Source organism: Solanum tuberosum, unplaced genomic scaffold (assembly GCF_000226075.1).
Source record: "Solanum tuberosum cultivar DM 1-3 516 R44 unplaced genomic scaffold, SolTub_3.0 scf00376, whole genome shotgun sequence".
NCBI classification, from domain to species: Eukaryota; Viridiplantae; Streptophyta; class Magnoliopsida; order Solanales; family Solanaceae; genus Solanum; species Solanum tuberosum.
The window spans coordinates 174-13,686 of record NW_006239305.1 but is presented as its reverse complement, the minus strand read 5'-3'; the positions used below and the strand labels follow the sequence as shown (position 1 = coordinate 13,686).

The 13,513-nt window shown below is 34.4% G+C and overlaps 3 protein-coding genes across 4 annotated transcripts in view; all 3 read left to right on the top strand.

The window, feature by feature from the left end:
- The window catches only part of LOC102584476 (uncharacterized), a 16,566-nt gene extending 13,141 nt beyond the window's left edge, over positions 1–3,425 (top strand). The window contains exon 11 of the mRNA XM_006362027.2: positions 3,022–3,425. Within this exon, the coding sequence (XP_006362089.1) occupies positions 3,022–3,086 (65 nt within the window). The 3' untranslated portion in view covers positions 3,087–3,425. The remainder of the gene's footprint in view (positions 1–3,021) is intronic.
- LOC102584804 (uncharacterized) lies at positions 3,104–8,449 on the top strand. Of its 2 annotated transcripts, none has more exons than XM_006362028.2 (5): positions 3,104–3,176; positions 5,660–6,311; positions 6,949–7,164; positions 7,343–7,434; positions 7,532–8,449. In XM_006362028.2, exons 2-5 carry the CDS (start codon positions 5,667–5,669, stop codon positions 8,139–8,141), a joined length of 1,563 nt encoding a protein of 520 aa, XP_006362090.1. In that variant the 5' UTR covers positions 3,104–3,176; positions 5,660–5,666; the 3' UTR covers positions 8,142–8,449. The 2 variants fall into 2 exon arrangements, with proteins under 2 accessions (XP_006362090.1, XP_015158318.1); XM_015302832.1 differs by lacking the exon at positions 3,104–3,176 and adding an exon at positions 5,106–5,211.
- A 2,043-nt stretch (positions 8,450–10,492) lies between these two features.
- Positions 10,493–12,405, top strand: LOC107057821 (acylsugar acyltransferase 3-like). Its single transcript, XM_015302820.1, has 2 exons — positions 10,493–11,163; positions 11,763–12,405. The coding sequence occupies exons 1-2, from the start codon at positions 10,493–10,495 to the stop codon at positions 12,403–12,405; spliced, it is 1,314 nt and encodes a 437-aa protein (XP_015158306.1).
- Positions 12,406–13,513: the final 1,108 nt, after the last annotated feature.

The window sequence follows — 13,513 nt, the reverse complement described above, 5'->3', positions numbered from 1 at the left end:
CTCTCCCCAAAAACCCCCCCCCCCCCCCCCCCCAAATCTCTTGTCAATCTGTTGTACTGTCATTTCTTTATGGTTTCAGATGCTATAGATATTCGGGAATACCGATGATGTCTAACAATTGTTTCAATATAAACCTTCAAAAGCTGCACCCCTAAAAGGAAGTCGTGACTAAACCTTTACCCCCCCCCCCCTCCCCAATCAACAATTCTATACTTTTCCACTATCATCTCCCTCTATAAAACACGCTCTTTAATCTCGACTTCATAGGAAATTCCCTAATAAAGCCTTGTTGAAATTCAGATATCTTTCACCCCGAGACCCTCCTTCCATCGTCGCCTTCAATTTCTGTGGAGATATAATGACCAGTTGACTAAATGAAACATCTTATCTCCATTTACTAAATCCCATAGAAAGTTTTTTTTGAGCCTTTTCATTTACCTGTGAGACTGGCTAGTGCGTGAAACAATGACATAAAGCATGTCAGGATGCTTGATAGAGTGCTCCTAATCAACACTATGTCAAGCCATGTACCTCTTTTGCCAACCTGCTAGCCTCTTGTCAACTCTCTCTGATGATGCTGAGACTCGGGTGCAGATATAGAGATCGGATTCCTCATCACATAAATTTAAAGATTTGGTGGTAAGGATCTGGGTGCGGATATGAGTGCTGGGATACAACCAATAAATATATATTATGACATCTATAAGTATTTTTTGATTAATTAAAGTTATTGAACTAAAACTAATAAAATTTGATTCTTTATGAACACATAATATTTTATTCATAAGATATCTCATGTAATAAAGCATCTTCATACTTTATATAACTCTCTAGTCTCTACATATGGCATAAACCCAAAAGTCAAACCAAATACTTAATCAATCTATACTTCTTGGTCATAGATGTAGTCAAAGCACTAAAGGTGAGTTGACCATATTCCTTGTGGATCCCACATCCACACACAAATTGTGTCGGATCGACATGGTTGTTGCAGAGATTTTGAAGGGTATGAGCAACATGGACTCTCTCAATCACTCTTCTCCAAGTTGGTTGCTCCTTATTGAAAGTGCCCAAGGCTAAGCCAAGATTAGTAGTTGGAAGAGATCTAACCCAGCAATTGAGCACCGGTCCTAAATTCTCAATATTGTTCACTTCATCAACACGAATGATCTCATACTTTCTGAGGTTGATCTTGAGGTCTGACACTCTCCGGAATCATATAGGAACGGGGAACCTGTATAAGGTAATCTTGCTGGTAAATGTTCGCCTCACAAAAAACTAAAGTATCGTCTTGGAGCAAGAGATGTGGAACCCTCAATGTACTTTGCTCCCTAATTGCTGCATAAAACCTCCTCAAGTAATCAACTACAACAACTCTATCTATCATTCTAATGAATACTTCCAGTATCAGGATGAATAGTAATGGAGATAAAAAGTCCCCTTTCTCAAGCCCCCCAAGCTGCCCAAGAAATCACATGGGCTACCATTCACTAGGACCAAAAATCTGACCGTTGACATGGAGAAGTTCATCCACTTTCTCCACCTATCCACTAATTCCATCTTCAACATTATCAATTCTAGGAATTTTCAGTTTGCATGTTCATAAGCCTTCTCAAGGTCTAGTTTGCTTAAGATCCTAGGCTCTTCCTGCTTCCTGTGCCACCAAAGTTGCGTCATGGATTTGTCTTCCTTTCACGAACGTAAGCATTGTCTCGTACGGTAGCTTCTTTAGTCTACGAAATAGCACTTTAGAGATTATTTTATAGATTCTTCCTACAGAGCTTACAAAAATTTGTATGCCGTTTTTATACCATCTAATTTTTTAAAAACTGAATAATAACAGCTAAAGATTAATCCTTGTTTTCCTCTGTTTCTGTGTTAAGTATCCACAATGCTCCCTCGTTCATCTCCAAATATTCACATCTCCAACTGTTACTCTAGTATCTTCAAAGCCAACAGCTAAAGAATCTCTCTCCCTCTCTCTCTCTTCCTCTTAGTTGGTCGCACATACAGCTTTCTTACATCCTCAGCTTGCCTAGATACAACCCTTTGGAAGAGTTAAAAACGCTGTGTTGGCACTTTGTTTTATAAACATAGAAGGTAGCTTAAGCTGCTTGTAAATCTGTTGAGGTTTAATACTCTGCAATCGATCAGAGATTGGGCCCTAGCTTTACGTATATAGTATATGAGGCGGTACGGGACTTAATGACCTAAAAATGGATTGCAGCCATAAGACAAGGAGTTGGGGATCGTCTATGGGTGGTATTCATGGTGGTGGTGATAATGAATATGTGTATGGGGTATATGGATATGGTTTTCTAGGATTTGAATGCTTACATCTAATGGATTTAAGGAAAGCAGATGGAGGAGGGCAAGGCTAATGTTGTATTTCTGCTTTGAGTTTTTAGATAAAGGAAATTCTGTCAATCATTTTAGAGAGTTAGCTGGCTTAGTTATCGTTTGAATACTCACATTTTTGTAGATTGCCACCTACTTGGTTTAAATATTAGCAAATTTTTTTCTAATTTTTTAAAAGTTATTAACCTACTTTCTAAATGAGGACCGGCTGCCATTAATGTGAGGTGAACAGTGGTTTCAGGTGGTGTCTGACCTGAGTAGAACTCCATTTAGTAGCTATCATCTGTAACCTTGCTTCCGATTAGCTTAGTGGGTGAGATAATCTGTTTTATGGTTTTTGCTACATGATTCCTTAAACTTGTTAAGTTTGTAGAAAAGCTCATGTTTGGATAATACATTTTTCTTGGTATTTTGTCACTTAATCTTACCAATTTAAGCTAGACGTCCAGTTGAAACTCCCAAGTCTTCTACACTCTTGCAGCTGAACATTTGCACAACAAGTACTGTTGTTCCATCTGAATTCTAATGCTTGTTACTTTCTGTGTTGAATTGGTCAACACAGTATTACTCTATTGCAGAAATTTGAAGTCTGTAAAATTATTATGCTTCAGTGATCCGAAGTATTTTACATGCTAACTTTTGTTAAATTTACTGTTTGTACAGCTCCAAAATCATTTTTTTCCTTATCGACATTCAGAAGCAAAGGAAGTGATTCAAAACCAAGATAGGTCTTTTCAAAGTATTAAAAGTTCCCACTGGTTAAGCAATTGGATTTTCCTTCACGATATTCAAACAGTAATTTACACATAGAGACTGAGGTAGGTTATTCTACAATCATCTGTGTATGGTGTATAGTTAGTGTATCATGTAGCTTGAGAGGCCTTGCTTCCAGTTAGCTATCTCTAGCAATTTTCTCGGAATATGGTTTTGTATATTATCTTAAGATGACGGTCCCTGAAGAGGAATGTTTATGTGATTTTGTAAGTTAGAGCCATTCTTTTCTTACATTGCCATATACATTGATTTTGGGTAAATATCATTAGATGGAATTGTGTTCAAAAATCAAATGTTGCGCGAGTAGAAGGGTAGCTATTTGATCTGCTGTATTATAGCTTGTAATATAAGGCATATCGCGATGTATAACAATGTCATTTTGCATTGCCTAGACCTCTGGAATTTCTCGATGGCGTCATGCAATGTGTTTGTTCATGCAAGTATAGTAGCAATGGATCCAAATTTGCAAAATTCAGGTTTTAGCATGAGGCTTCATTAGGATTTTATCATCTGTAACCTTGTGAAGAGAGTTGAATGTTCTGATGTTTTGCTTTTGGTCAATTTTCAATGGGGAAAGTAGATGTGATAGCGTGTTTGTTAAGGTGCCAGAAAATGTTTTTCAATTTTTCCATCTAAAAAATTTTGAGAAATAAATTCCTTAACGAAGAAAATGACTTCCTTGATGAAGTATGGAAAACAAGTTCCTTTAGTGACATTTCACATCCTCTAACCTTGTCCCCCACACCCCACAGCCCTGCTCCACCATCCCCACACCTTTACCCCTAGCCCCTTGGTGTTTGCTTAAATTATATGTAAATAGTTTTGAGACAATATTTTCTGCTTATTTTATCAAGCACTAAAAAATAAGTAAAAAAATCACTTATTTTTCAAAAAATGATTTTCCTGTCATACCAAACAAACTTTTAAGTGCAGCCGATTGCCTACAAGCTTGACTCATCACCAACACTACCAGAATCTGTTTTCTAAAAGGAAATAATTTACAATTATGTGGGCCAATTCAAACAGAAAGTGCCACAATATCTTTCTGTTTTTTTTTTTAAAAAAAAAAGTTTACAGAGAATTACAAAAATAGTTTTAGAACTATTAATATGATGAGCCAATTAATCAATCTTTGCCTAATAATAATAGACGCTCATCACTCAATAAGTACAATGGAATGTGTTAACTCATAATCTAGCTGAATTTTCTATTTCATGTATAAATAGGACTTTCTTGGGATTCTGGCTTTCCAATCTGTGTTGTAACTAATGCAATGGTATCTTTCTTTCTTTTTTCTTTTAAAAAAAAAAAAGCAGTTTACAGAGAATTACAAAAATAGTTTTAGAATTATTAATATCAATCTTTGCCTAACGTTAATAATAATGGACGCTCATCACTCAATAATTACAATGGAATGTGTTGGCTCATAATCTAACTGAATTTTTTATTTCATGTATAAATAGGATTTCTTGGGATTCTAGCTTTCCAATCTGTGTTGTAACTAATGCAATGAAGTGTTTTCTTGGAAGAAAAAAAATCACCCAATGATTACACTATGCAAACACAAGTTTTTAAGGAATCAAGCTAAGTAGAGTACTTAATAATCATCTAAACAGAAGTTTACATATAACTAATTATTATATATAATGTCATTTTCAATAGTCCTACATAGACTTGCAAAATAAAAAACTTCTTTCTTACTTTCTCAACAACAGCTCAACCCCCTCTTCCTTAAAATACCTAAGCTGACCAGCAAAACAACCATATCATCAAATTGACTATATTACCCCCCAAAAATGACAAGAATGTCACAAGACTCATATTTACAAATTGGTCATAATGGTCATTTGAAGAACAATAAAAGGGCCCCCCTTATGAAGCTGGCAACAAATAGGACCAGAAAGTTGGTTGCCTTGGCTTAGAAGCCAAGATAAGTTAGACACAAACTTGAATGCAATAGAAAGTTACACAAAAAGTTGCTTTTGTTGCACAAGGATTTCTCTTACATTTGTTCAGCCTCTGGTTGTTTTTTGTTTCATCTTCTGTCTTTCTGTTTCTTGGTGCTCCACAATTATTCAGGTATGTTTTAGTTACTCTCAACATATCAAACTATGCTAAACTATAGGAATTCTAACAAGGAGATTTTCAAAAACAGTTTAAGAATGCTACATTTGAATTTTTCACTTTTTTGCGAGTTTCATATCTGAATTATTAGGTGTTTGTGTTTCCTATCTAAACTATCACCAACCATTTACCAAAACACATCTCGAAGCTGACTAGACTATATATTTGAATACAACCACCAAAAGGTGCGTGACAAGTTAATTTGCCAATGAAATTTCGTCCATGTGACAATTGACTCATTAATTTCGATGGATATATTGATAAATAGTTGGTAATAATTCAGGTTGGGAACTCGCAAAAAAGTGATTCTTCATGTGTATTTTTGACCATTATCTCTTCTTGAAAGGACCTTCTTGATTTGGCTGATTCAATTTTGTTAACGTGAATTTGCAACATGTTTTAGGTGAAAGATGGCGTCTCTCGTACCAGAAGTACTGATTAAGCTTCTACAGAGTATGAACTCCAATGTAAAAGTTCGCGGGGAGTATAGATCAGTACTTTTACAAGTAATCAGCATTGTCCCCGCGTTGAGTGGTTCAGAACTGTGGCCAAACCATGGATTCTTTATTAAAGTCTCCGATTCTTCTCATTCGACCTATGTTACACTGTCAAAAGAAGACAATGAGTTCATTTTGAACAACAAATTGCAACTTGGCCAGTTCTTCTATGTTGACAAAATGGAGGCTGGAACACCGGTCCCAGTCTTAGTTGGCGTGAGGCCAATTCCAGGGCGACATCCATTTGTTGGCAACCCGAAGGATCTGATGCAAATGTTGGAACAATCTGAGGTACCTGATCAGGAAAATAGTACTACTGGTCCAAAGTTGAATGAATTGCCTGAAATGAAAAAGGAGAATGAGAAGAAGAAGAAATTTGTTATTAAAGAGGAAAAGGCGGTTGTTGCATCCAGGTATATGCAAGGTGTGTCAAACCAGAATGCAAAGATTGGTGGAAATGATCAAGGTACTGGTGCAAAAGGCGTTGAAAATGAGAGTAACGGAGCAGATCACAAGGTTGTACATTTGAAAGGAAAACAACCAGAGGTTAAAAGTCAGGTATGATGATCCTGCATCACAGATTATACATCAGAACCACATTTAACTTGTAAATATAAGAACTTCCATTTTAAGTCGTTCTTGTAAGATGAGGAATCGAATATTCTGACATAAAAATTTGCTTAAATTTGCAAAATTTGTATTCTAGGACTAAAAGATAACTGTTCTATTAGTTGAAAGTTTAATGTTTGTAGTCACTTATCAAACCAATTCCTTACAGCCTGTGCATCAGAACTGAAATTTTGCTATTGCTTAACTATTTCTTGAAGAGTTAATAGTCAAAAACACACCTGAAGTATCACGTGTTTATTTTTTTCCTACCTGAATTATTCCGAGTTATTTATCAAAACACATCTCAACTATCGTTGTTCCCTTTTCCTACCTGAAATAACACCATCATACAGGGAGGAAAAGGGAACAACTAATAGTTGAAGCATATTTGATAAATAGGTAAAGTGAACACATGATATTTCAGGTAGGAAACTCGCAAAAACATGATACTTCAGGTGTGTTTTTGACCATTCTTTCTTTTTTGAACGACAAACTTACATCGAAGGTAAGACAAATAAAACTTGTATTATATGCTTTCTTCTATAGAACAAGTTTGCTGATGAGTTTTTCTGCTTTTTAATTTCAGACACAGCCTACAACTCCTTCTCGGAGTCGTTCTGATGCATTTTCTCCAAACTCAGATGTCAATGTGCTTAATAGCAGGGAACTTTCGACAACTCCAAGGTTTTCAACTCTAAAACGCACCAGCAGCAAACCAGAAAACATTAGAGAGAACGGTCCATTTTCCGAAACACTCATACCTTGGTCCTCTCTACCAGCCAACCTCGCAAAGCCAGGGAAGGTATACTTGTTTCTTCACGTTCTCCTTTAACAATTCATTCCATTGTTTTTCATAATAATGCATCAAATGAAAAAAAAAAGAGTCTTTGTAAGATTATATGATTTTAAAGAAGACCTCGAATCAACATGATCCAAATGTACTTACGTTTTGTTGTTGTTTTTTTCGTCATTATAATAAGGGGATCCTTAGAAGGAAAAAGTTAGCTTCTTTAATAGCAGCAGAAGCTCAAGAAGAAGCATTGACAGCAACCAATCTTCTTCATTGCTTCAGGTAAGTACAACGTTAACTCAGTCGTAACATGTCATTGTGCATATCAAAGGGTTGTTTTCGTATCAAGTTACATGTCTTCACTTTTTTTTCTTTTCAGCATGTTTGCTGAACTATGCTCATCTGCATCACCAGAGAGCCCTCATCTAAATTTGTCCAAATTTTTCACACTCAACCAACTCATGGATCAACCGAATAATACTAACAAGACAAATGAACAAATCCTAGATAACTTTGCTTCAAAATTATCTTTACAAGACAAGGAGAAATCAAGCAAGAAGACACGTTCCTTGAACGATACTAAAAATACCCCTAAGTCGTTGATCGAAATTTCTGTGTCTGAAAAGGTAGAATGGGCAAAAGGAGACGGTTCCAAAGGCATTAAGGAGTTAAGAGATGTTCTGTTTAATGAAATGCAATCCTGGTTTCTTAAATTCATGGACGAAGCACTGGATGTTGGCTTCCAACTGAGTGAACAAGAACACAAAAAGAAAACACGTGTTGTACAACAAACGGATACAAACAACCAAATTGCTCTCGCTCTGTCACAACTTAAACATGCCAATGACTGGTTGGACAAGCTACAGAGTAAATCAACTTTGAATAAAGATGTTGCTGAGACAGTTGACAGATTGAAGCAAAAACTCTACGCGTGTTTACTTCTTCATATCGATTCAGCTGCTTCAGCTCTTGGAAAACCATGTTCCTAAGAGTTTCTGAAGCTATTTAAAGATCAATTAACAGTAACTAATCAGCTCATTTGAGAAAAATGTATACTTAATTGTTTCAATGTACCTGGCTACCTACATTGCTTGTTGTCTAGCCTTGATTTAATATGATTTAGATTTCCAATATTAGGTGTAAATGTCAGTAATTAGCGACTAACACTATGACATTTGCCACTAAATGTTGTTGCTTTTACAACATTTGCAACAAAATGTGGTTGTTTCTATGACATTTGTATCAAATGTCGTTATTTTTGTGACATTTTTTAATAAACGTGAAAAAAATCTTTTTTTCACTAAATAAATGTCGTTGTATCTCTACTTTCTTGTAGTGGCTATACTTGTATGTAGTGATAGATGCAGGATTTTGAGTCGGGAATTTTACTTCAGATCCTAATTAAAATGCGTGGTTTTTTTTCTTCTTAAATTGAATTAGAATAAATCAGATTCATTTAGTAACTTTAACAACAATGATAATTTGATGCTCGTGAATTAAAGAAGCAGAAGGTCAATCAAAAAAAGATGTTAAGTATTCAAAGGTCCAACAATCACCAATCCATGTCTATATTCTAAATTGACACAGATCTTAAACAAGAAACATTTACAAAGGTGTCAATTGCAATTATCAACAATAACAAACTAGTCTCATAGGTGGAGTCTAGGGGAGGATAGAGTATACGCATATCTTATCCTATCTTGAGAAAGTAGAGAGGTTATTTCTAATAGACTTTTGGCTGAAGATAGGAGAGAGGTTATTTCAGATAGACTTTTGGCTGAACCATGAAAAAGAGGCAGCATATATAAACATGTAGAAATAAGATATCGACAATAATGAAACAACAAATAGTTATAGAAATCTAAAAATAAAACAGTCCCTAGATAACTCCACTCATAATAAAATATTAATCGAACTTTATTTGTTGATTTGATGGAAATGCTGAAAAAAGAGATTTAATTATAAACATCAAGAAAGTTACATCAAATTTTAAAGGCATAATATATAAATATGTCATTTAACTTAGTTGACATTTATACTCTTCAACTTTGGGTGCACAAGTAAATACTTAAACTTGTATAAAATTGAACAAATAGACACGTGTCCTACGTGACATGATACATGTAGGACTCCACATAGGACATAAATTGTCATTAGGATGCCACGTAGGATGCATGCATCTATATGTTTAATTTTATACAAGTTAAACTGTCTACTTGTGCACACTCAAAGTTAAAGAACATAAATGCCGGATTAAACCAAATTAAATTAAAGAATACATTTACGTGTTATGCCAATTTTAAAATATGCAACACACAAAAACTACACTAGACTCTAAACAGTTATAAAAAAAATTATACTAAAAAAAATCGCAGTAGACTTCAAAAATAAATTAGAAATAGCAGAAACTATATAAAAGGAAGCGAAAAATAGGCAGACTAGTAACTAATCAGCTCATATGAGCAAAATGTAAACTTAATTGTTTCAATGTACTTGAAAACAGTGAATTACCTGCATTGCTTGTTGTCTAATTTTGTATAGACGTTACTTATAGTATGCAGGATTTTGGGTCAAAATTTTACTTCAAAATCTATCGAGCGTAATTTTGCTCTTTTTTTTTTTTTTATCGAATTAGAATAAAATAAATTTATTTAATTAGTAACTTTCACAACAATCAAAGTTGAATTAAAGAAAGTAGTAGGTCAATCAAATAAAATATAAATTAGTGAAGGGTTGAACTGATCATCATGTTTGTATTCTAAATATAGAGAGAGTAACGTAAAGGGTCCAATTGATCATCATGTTCATATTCTAAATATAGAAAGAGTGATGTAAAAGGTCCAACTAATCATCATGTTTGTATTCTAAATATAGAGAGAGTTACGTCAAAGATTTGGAACAAGAAATAATTCCAAGTATAGAGGACGAATTGTGTAACCTCCACTAATTCACAGGTATCCCAGATACACGTGAATCACCCCAAATACATAGAGATACATGTATCTAGTACGATTCACATGTATCTGGAATACATGACTATCTCGCTCGCCTCTCTCCTATTTTAGTGTATCTAGTAACAAAAATACATGTATCTAGGTGTATATATCTTCCTCAATACATGATAGAAATTTTTTAATTAATGGTAAGATACGTAATAATTTATAAGTATAAATAAAATTAATAATATATATGATATTGTTGTATGTCTAATGAGGTAGTTTCTCCTATTTTATTTTGTCCCTAGCAATCTTCAAGGCTATATAAGTCCAACTTGGGCAATGGCAAGTTTGTGCACAATTCAAGACACCAAACTAACATATTACTACTAACATTTAGCCAAATGGTCTCAACTATATTGTCACCTTCAACATTACTAATTTCACAAAAAATCATCAAACCCTCATCCCCAACTCCTCCTACAAAAAAATTGCACAAACTTTCTCTTATAGATCAAGCCATAGCAAATGTTTACATACCCTTTGCCCTTTTCTACACTAAACAACAACTTGATTCAATTCCAAAAAGCCCTTCTCAAATATCTCAAATTCTTGAGAATTCTCTTTCACAAATTTTAACCTTATATTATCCATATGGTGGGAGGTTACATGATAACACTATCGTCGATTGTGATGACACTGGAGCTGAGTTCTTACAAGTACAAATTGATAGTCCAATTTCTGAGGCTCTTAATTGCCATAACGCGCTTATTGAACGTGCAGTATTTCCTGAAAATTTACCTTGGAAAAATTGTACGAATCATGGACTAATCGTAGCTCAACTTAGCTATTTTAATTGTGGAGGAATAGCTATTAGTATGTGTAGTTCACATAAAATTGGAGATGGATGCAATAGTTATTATATGTTTCGTGATTGGGCTGAGATAACAAGTAATCCAAATGGTGTAAAACCATCTATTTCCTATTTGGAGCAATCTATTTATCCATCTCCTCCAAATGGTCCTTTAACTTCCCCAGTGATTGGCTTAAAAAAAGAGGATTGTGTACAAAGAAGGTATTTTTAGTTTGTATTCTATTCGTTTAATTTTATATGACGGTGTTTGATTAGACACAAAAGTTGAGAGAAAAAGAAAATAACTTTTGACATATTATACCAAAGTTCCCCTAAAATTTGCTATCTCAAACATGATATTTTTATGGCTATAAGAGCATGTCATTGAGAGCGGAAAAAAGAAATTTTAAGGTAAAGAATATTGTAAATATATACAAAAATATGATTTTAAGTTATACATTGTCAATGTAAGAAAAAATTTCACTATTAGGTCACTTTTACACCCGCTTCATGTATATAACGAAATTTTGAAACAAATTTGTGAAAAGACTGAGATATAAATGTTATAACAGGTAATACATGTTTTATTTTCAATATTACAAATTCCTCATTTTAGGAAGTCTTACATATTTAGATGATATTGTAAAAAGTTCTTTACAATAACGATCTATGATTAGAAATTAAATATGTTTGTTATATTTAGTGGCATCACTATATCTTGGAATAACTTGTCTATATATTCTCAAACAATATATGGATTATATCTCTTTAAAAAGTTAAAGATGTTCGCGTCTCAAAATCTTTCTTTTTTTCTTTTATAGGTATATCTTTTCACCTTCAAAATTACACGAACTCAAGACACTAGTTGCCGCGGAAACAAAAATCCAAAATCTAACACGTACAGAAGTTGTTAGCGGACTTCTTTTTAAAAGCATTGTTTTCGTGATCAAGGCAAATTCGGGTTCATTTCTCCCTTCTACATTGGTTCAACCTATTGATTTGCGAAATCAACTGAATTTGCCACTAAATATAGTAGGAAATGTCCTCACATCTTTTCCAACATCAATATACAATGAAGAAAACATGAAATTATCAATAATAGTTAGTGAAATGAGAAAAGGAAAAGAACAAGCTTACAAAAGAGATAATGTGAAGCAAAATGTATTGGTTGATAAAATATTTGAATCAACTTTAGCAAAGGAAGAAATGTACCATAGTAGTTGTACTTGTGACACTTATATTTGTAGTAGTGTAGTAAAATTTCCATTTCATGAAATAGATTTTGGATGGGGGAAGCCTATAAAAGTGAGTGTAGCAAATGGCCCATTTGGTAAAATAATTTACTTGATGGGTAATCAAGGTGGTGGAGTTGATGCTTTTGTGATGTTAAGTGAACAAGACATGTTTGTATTGGAACGTGACACTCAACTTCTTGAATTTGCGTATTTAGTTCCAACTTCTTAGTTTTTCTCTTTAAAAGGAAAACTGGGAGGAGTCAACCCTAGTTCGAGAGGATTGGATTGGGCTAACCTATAACGACCCTTAGCTATAGTTAGCATTGAGAGCTTAGAAAGGCGTACAAACACTTGTTTTTGTTCAGTCAATAAAGTTGCATCGATATTATGATAATTATGTCATTTCAAGTGGATGTTTAGCTAATTTTTCTCTTTTTACATTTCTTCTAATCGTGTGTTTTAATTGGTGGTAACGGTTATATATGATTTCTTTTGAGATTATATCAAAGAGGATATAGTTGATTTTTTGTTCTCCTTTATTGTTTTATGCACTACCTCGACAGAGAAAGAGGGTGAATTTAATCCTTTAACACTATATTCAAATAAAAAAGTCTATTTAATCCGTTAACACTAAATTTAAACAAAAAGGTCTATTTAATCCGTTCAGTTTTCAAGTCTGAGAATTTACATTAATTAGATCAAGCACTTTTAAATCCAAATCTTTGGAAGCAGTAATTCTATGAGGTCTAAACCTAGTGGAATTTGTAATTCAGGGTCTTTCTATTAGGGTTTTGCCCTGATTTTCTTACCTTATTTGAAGTTTATTTTTCCTAAAAGAAAAGAAGCCAGTGGCGGATCCAGGATTTAGAGTCCGTGGGTGCCAAATAGAATTCGAACCCGCAACCTCAAACCTTTCTAAAAGTTGCCCTCCTACCGTGTCTCTCATTCGCGGAGCGAAGAAAGCGGGCTTTGCCCCAGCTACCACTATCCTTGGGAAACCAAAAGAGCTACCGAAGGAAAGGGATGCAGTCTCTCCCTTGGCCTTTGGAGAGGAGAGGGCAGAGAAGAAAACGTCCTTCGCGCAAGTTTTTTTGCTTCCTGCGTCCTTACTAGTAAAAAAGGGGCTCTTCGACCAAGAAGGCTGGCACCACAAGCCAATTTTGTTCAGTGGGTGACACGCTTTATATTTATATAAATATTATATATATATACCTATGTATATATAGAGTTTCCGTCGAAGTTCGGGGGTGGCGTGGCACCCCCACAGCCCTTCATAGATCCGCCACTGCTCAAAGCTGAACACAATAGCATCCACAATGTAGTTCTTTAAGAGTTTA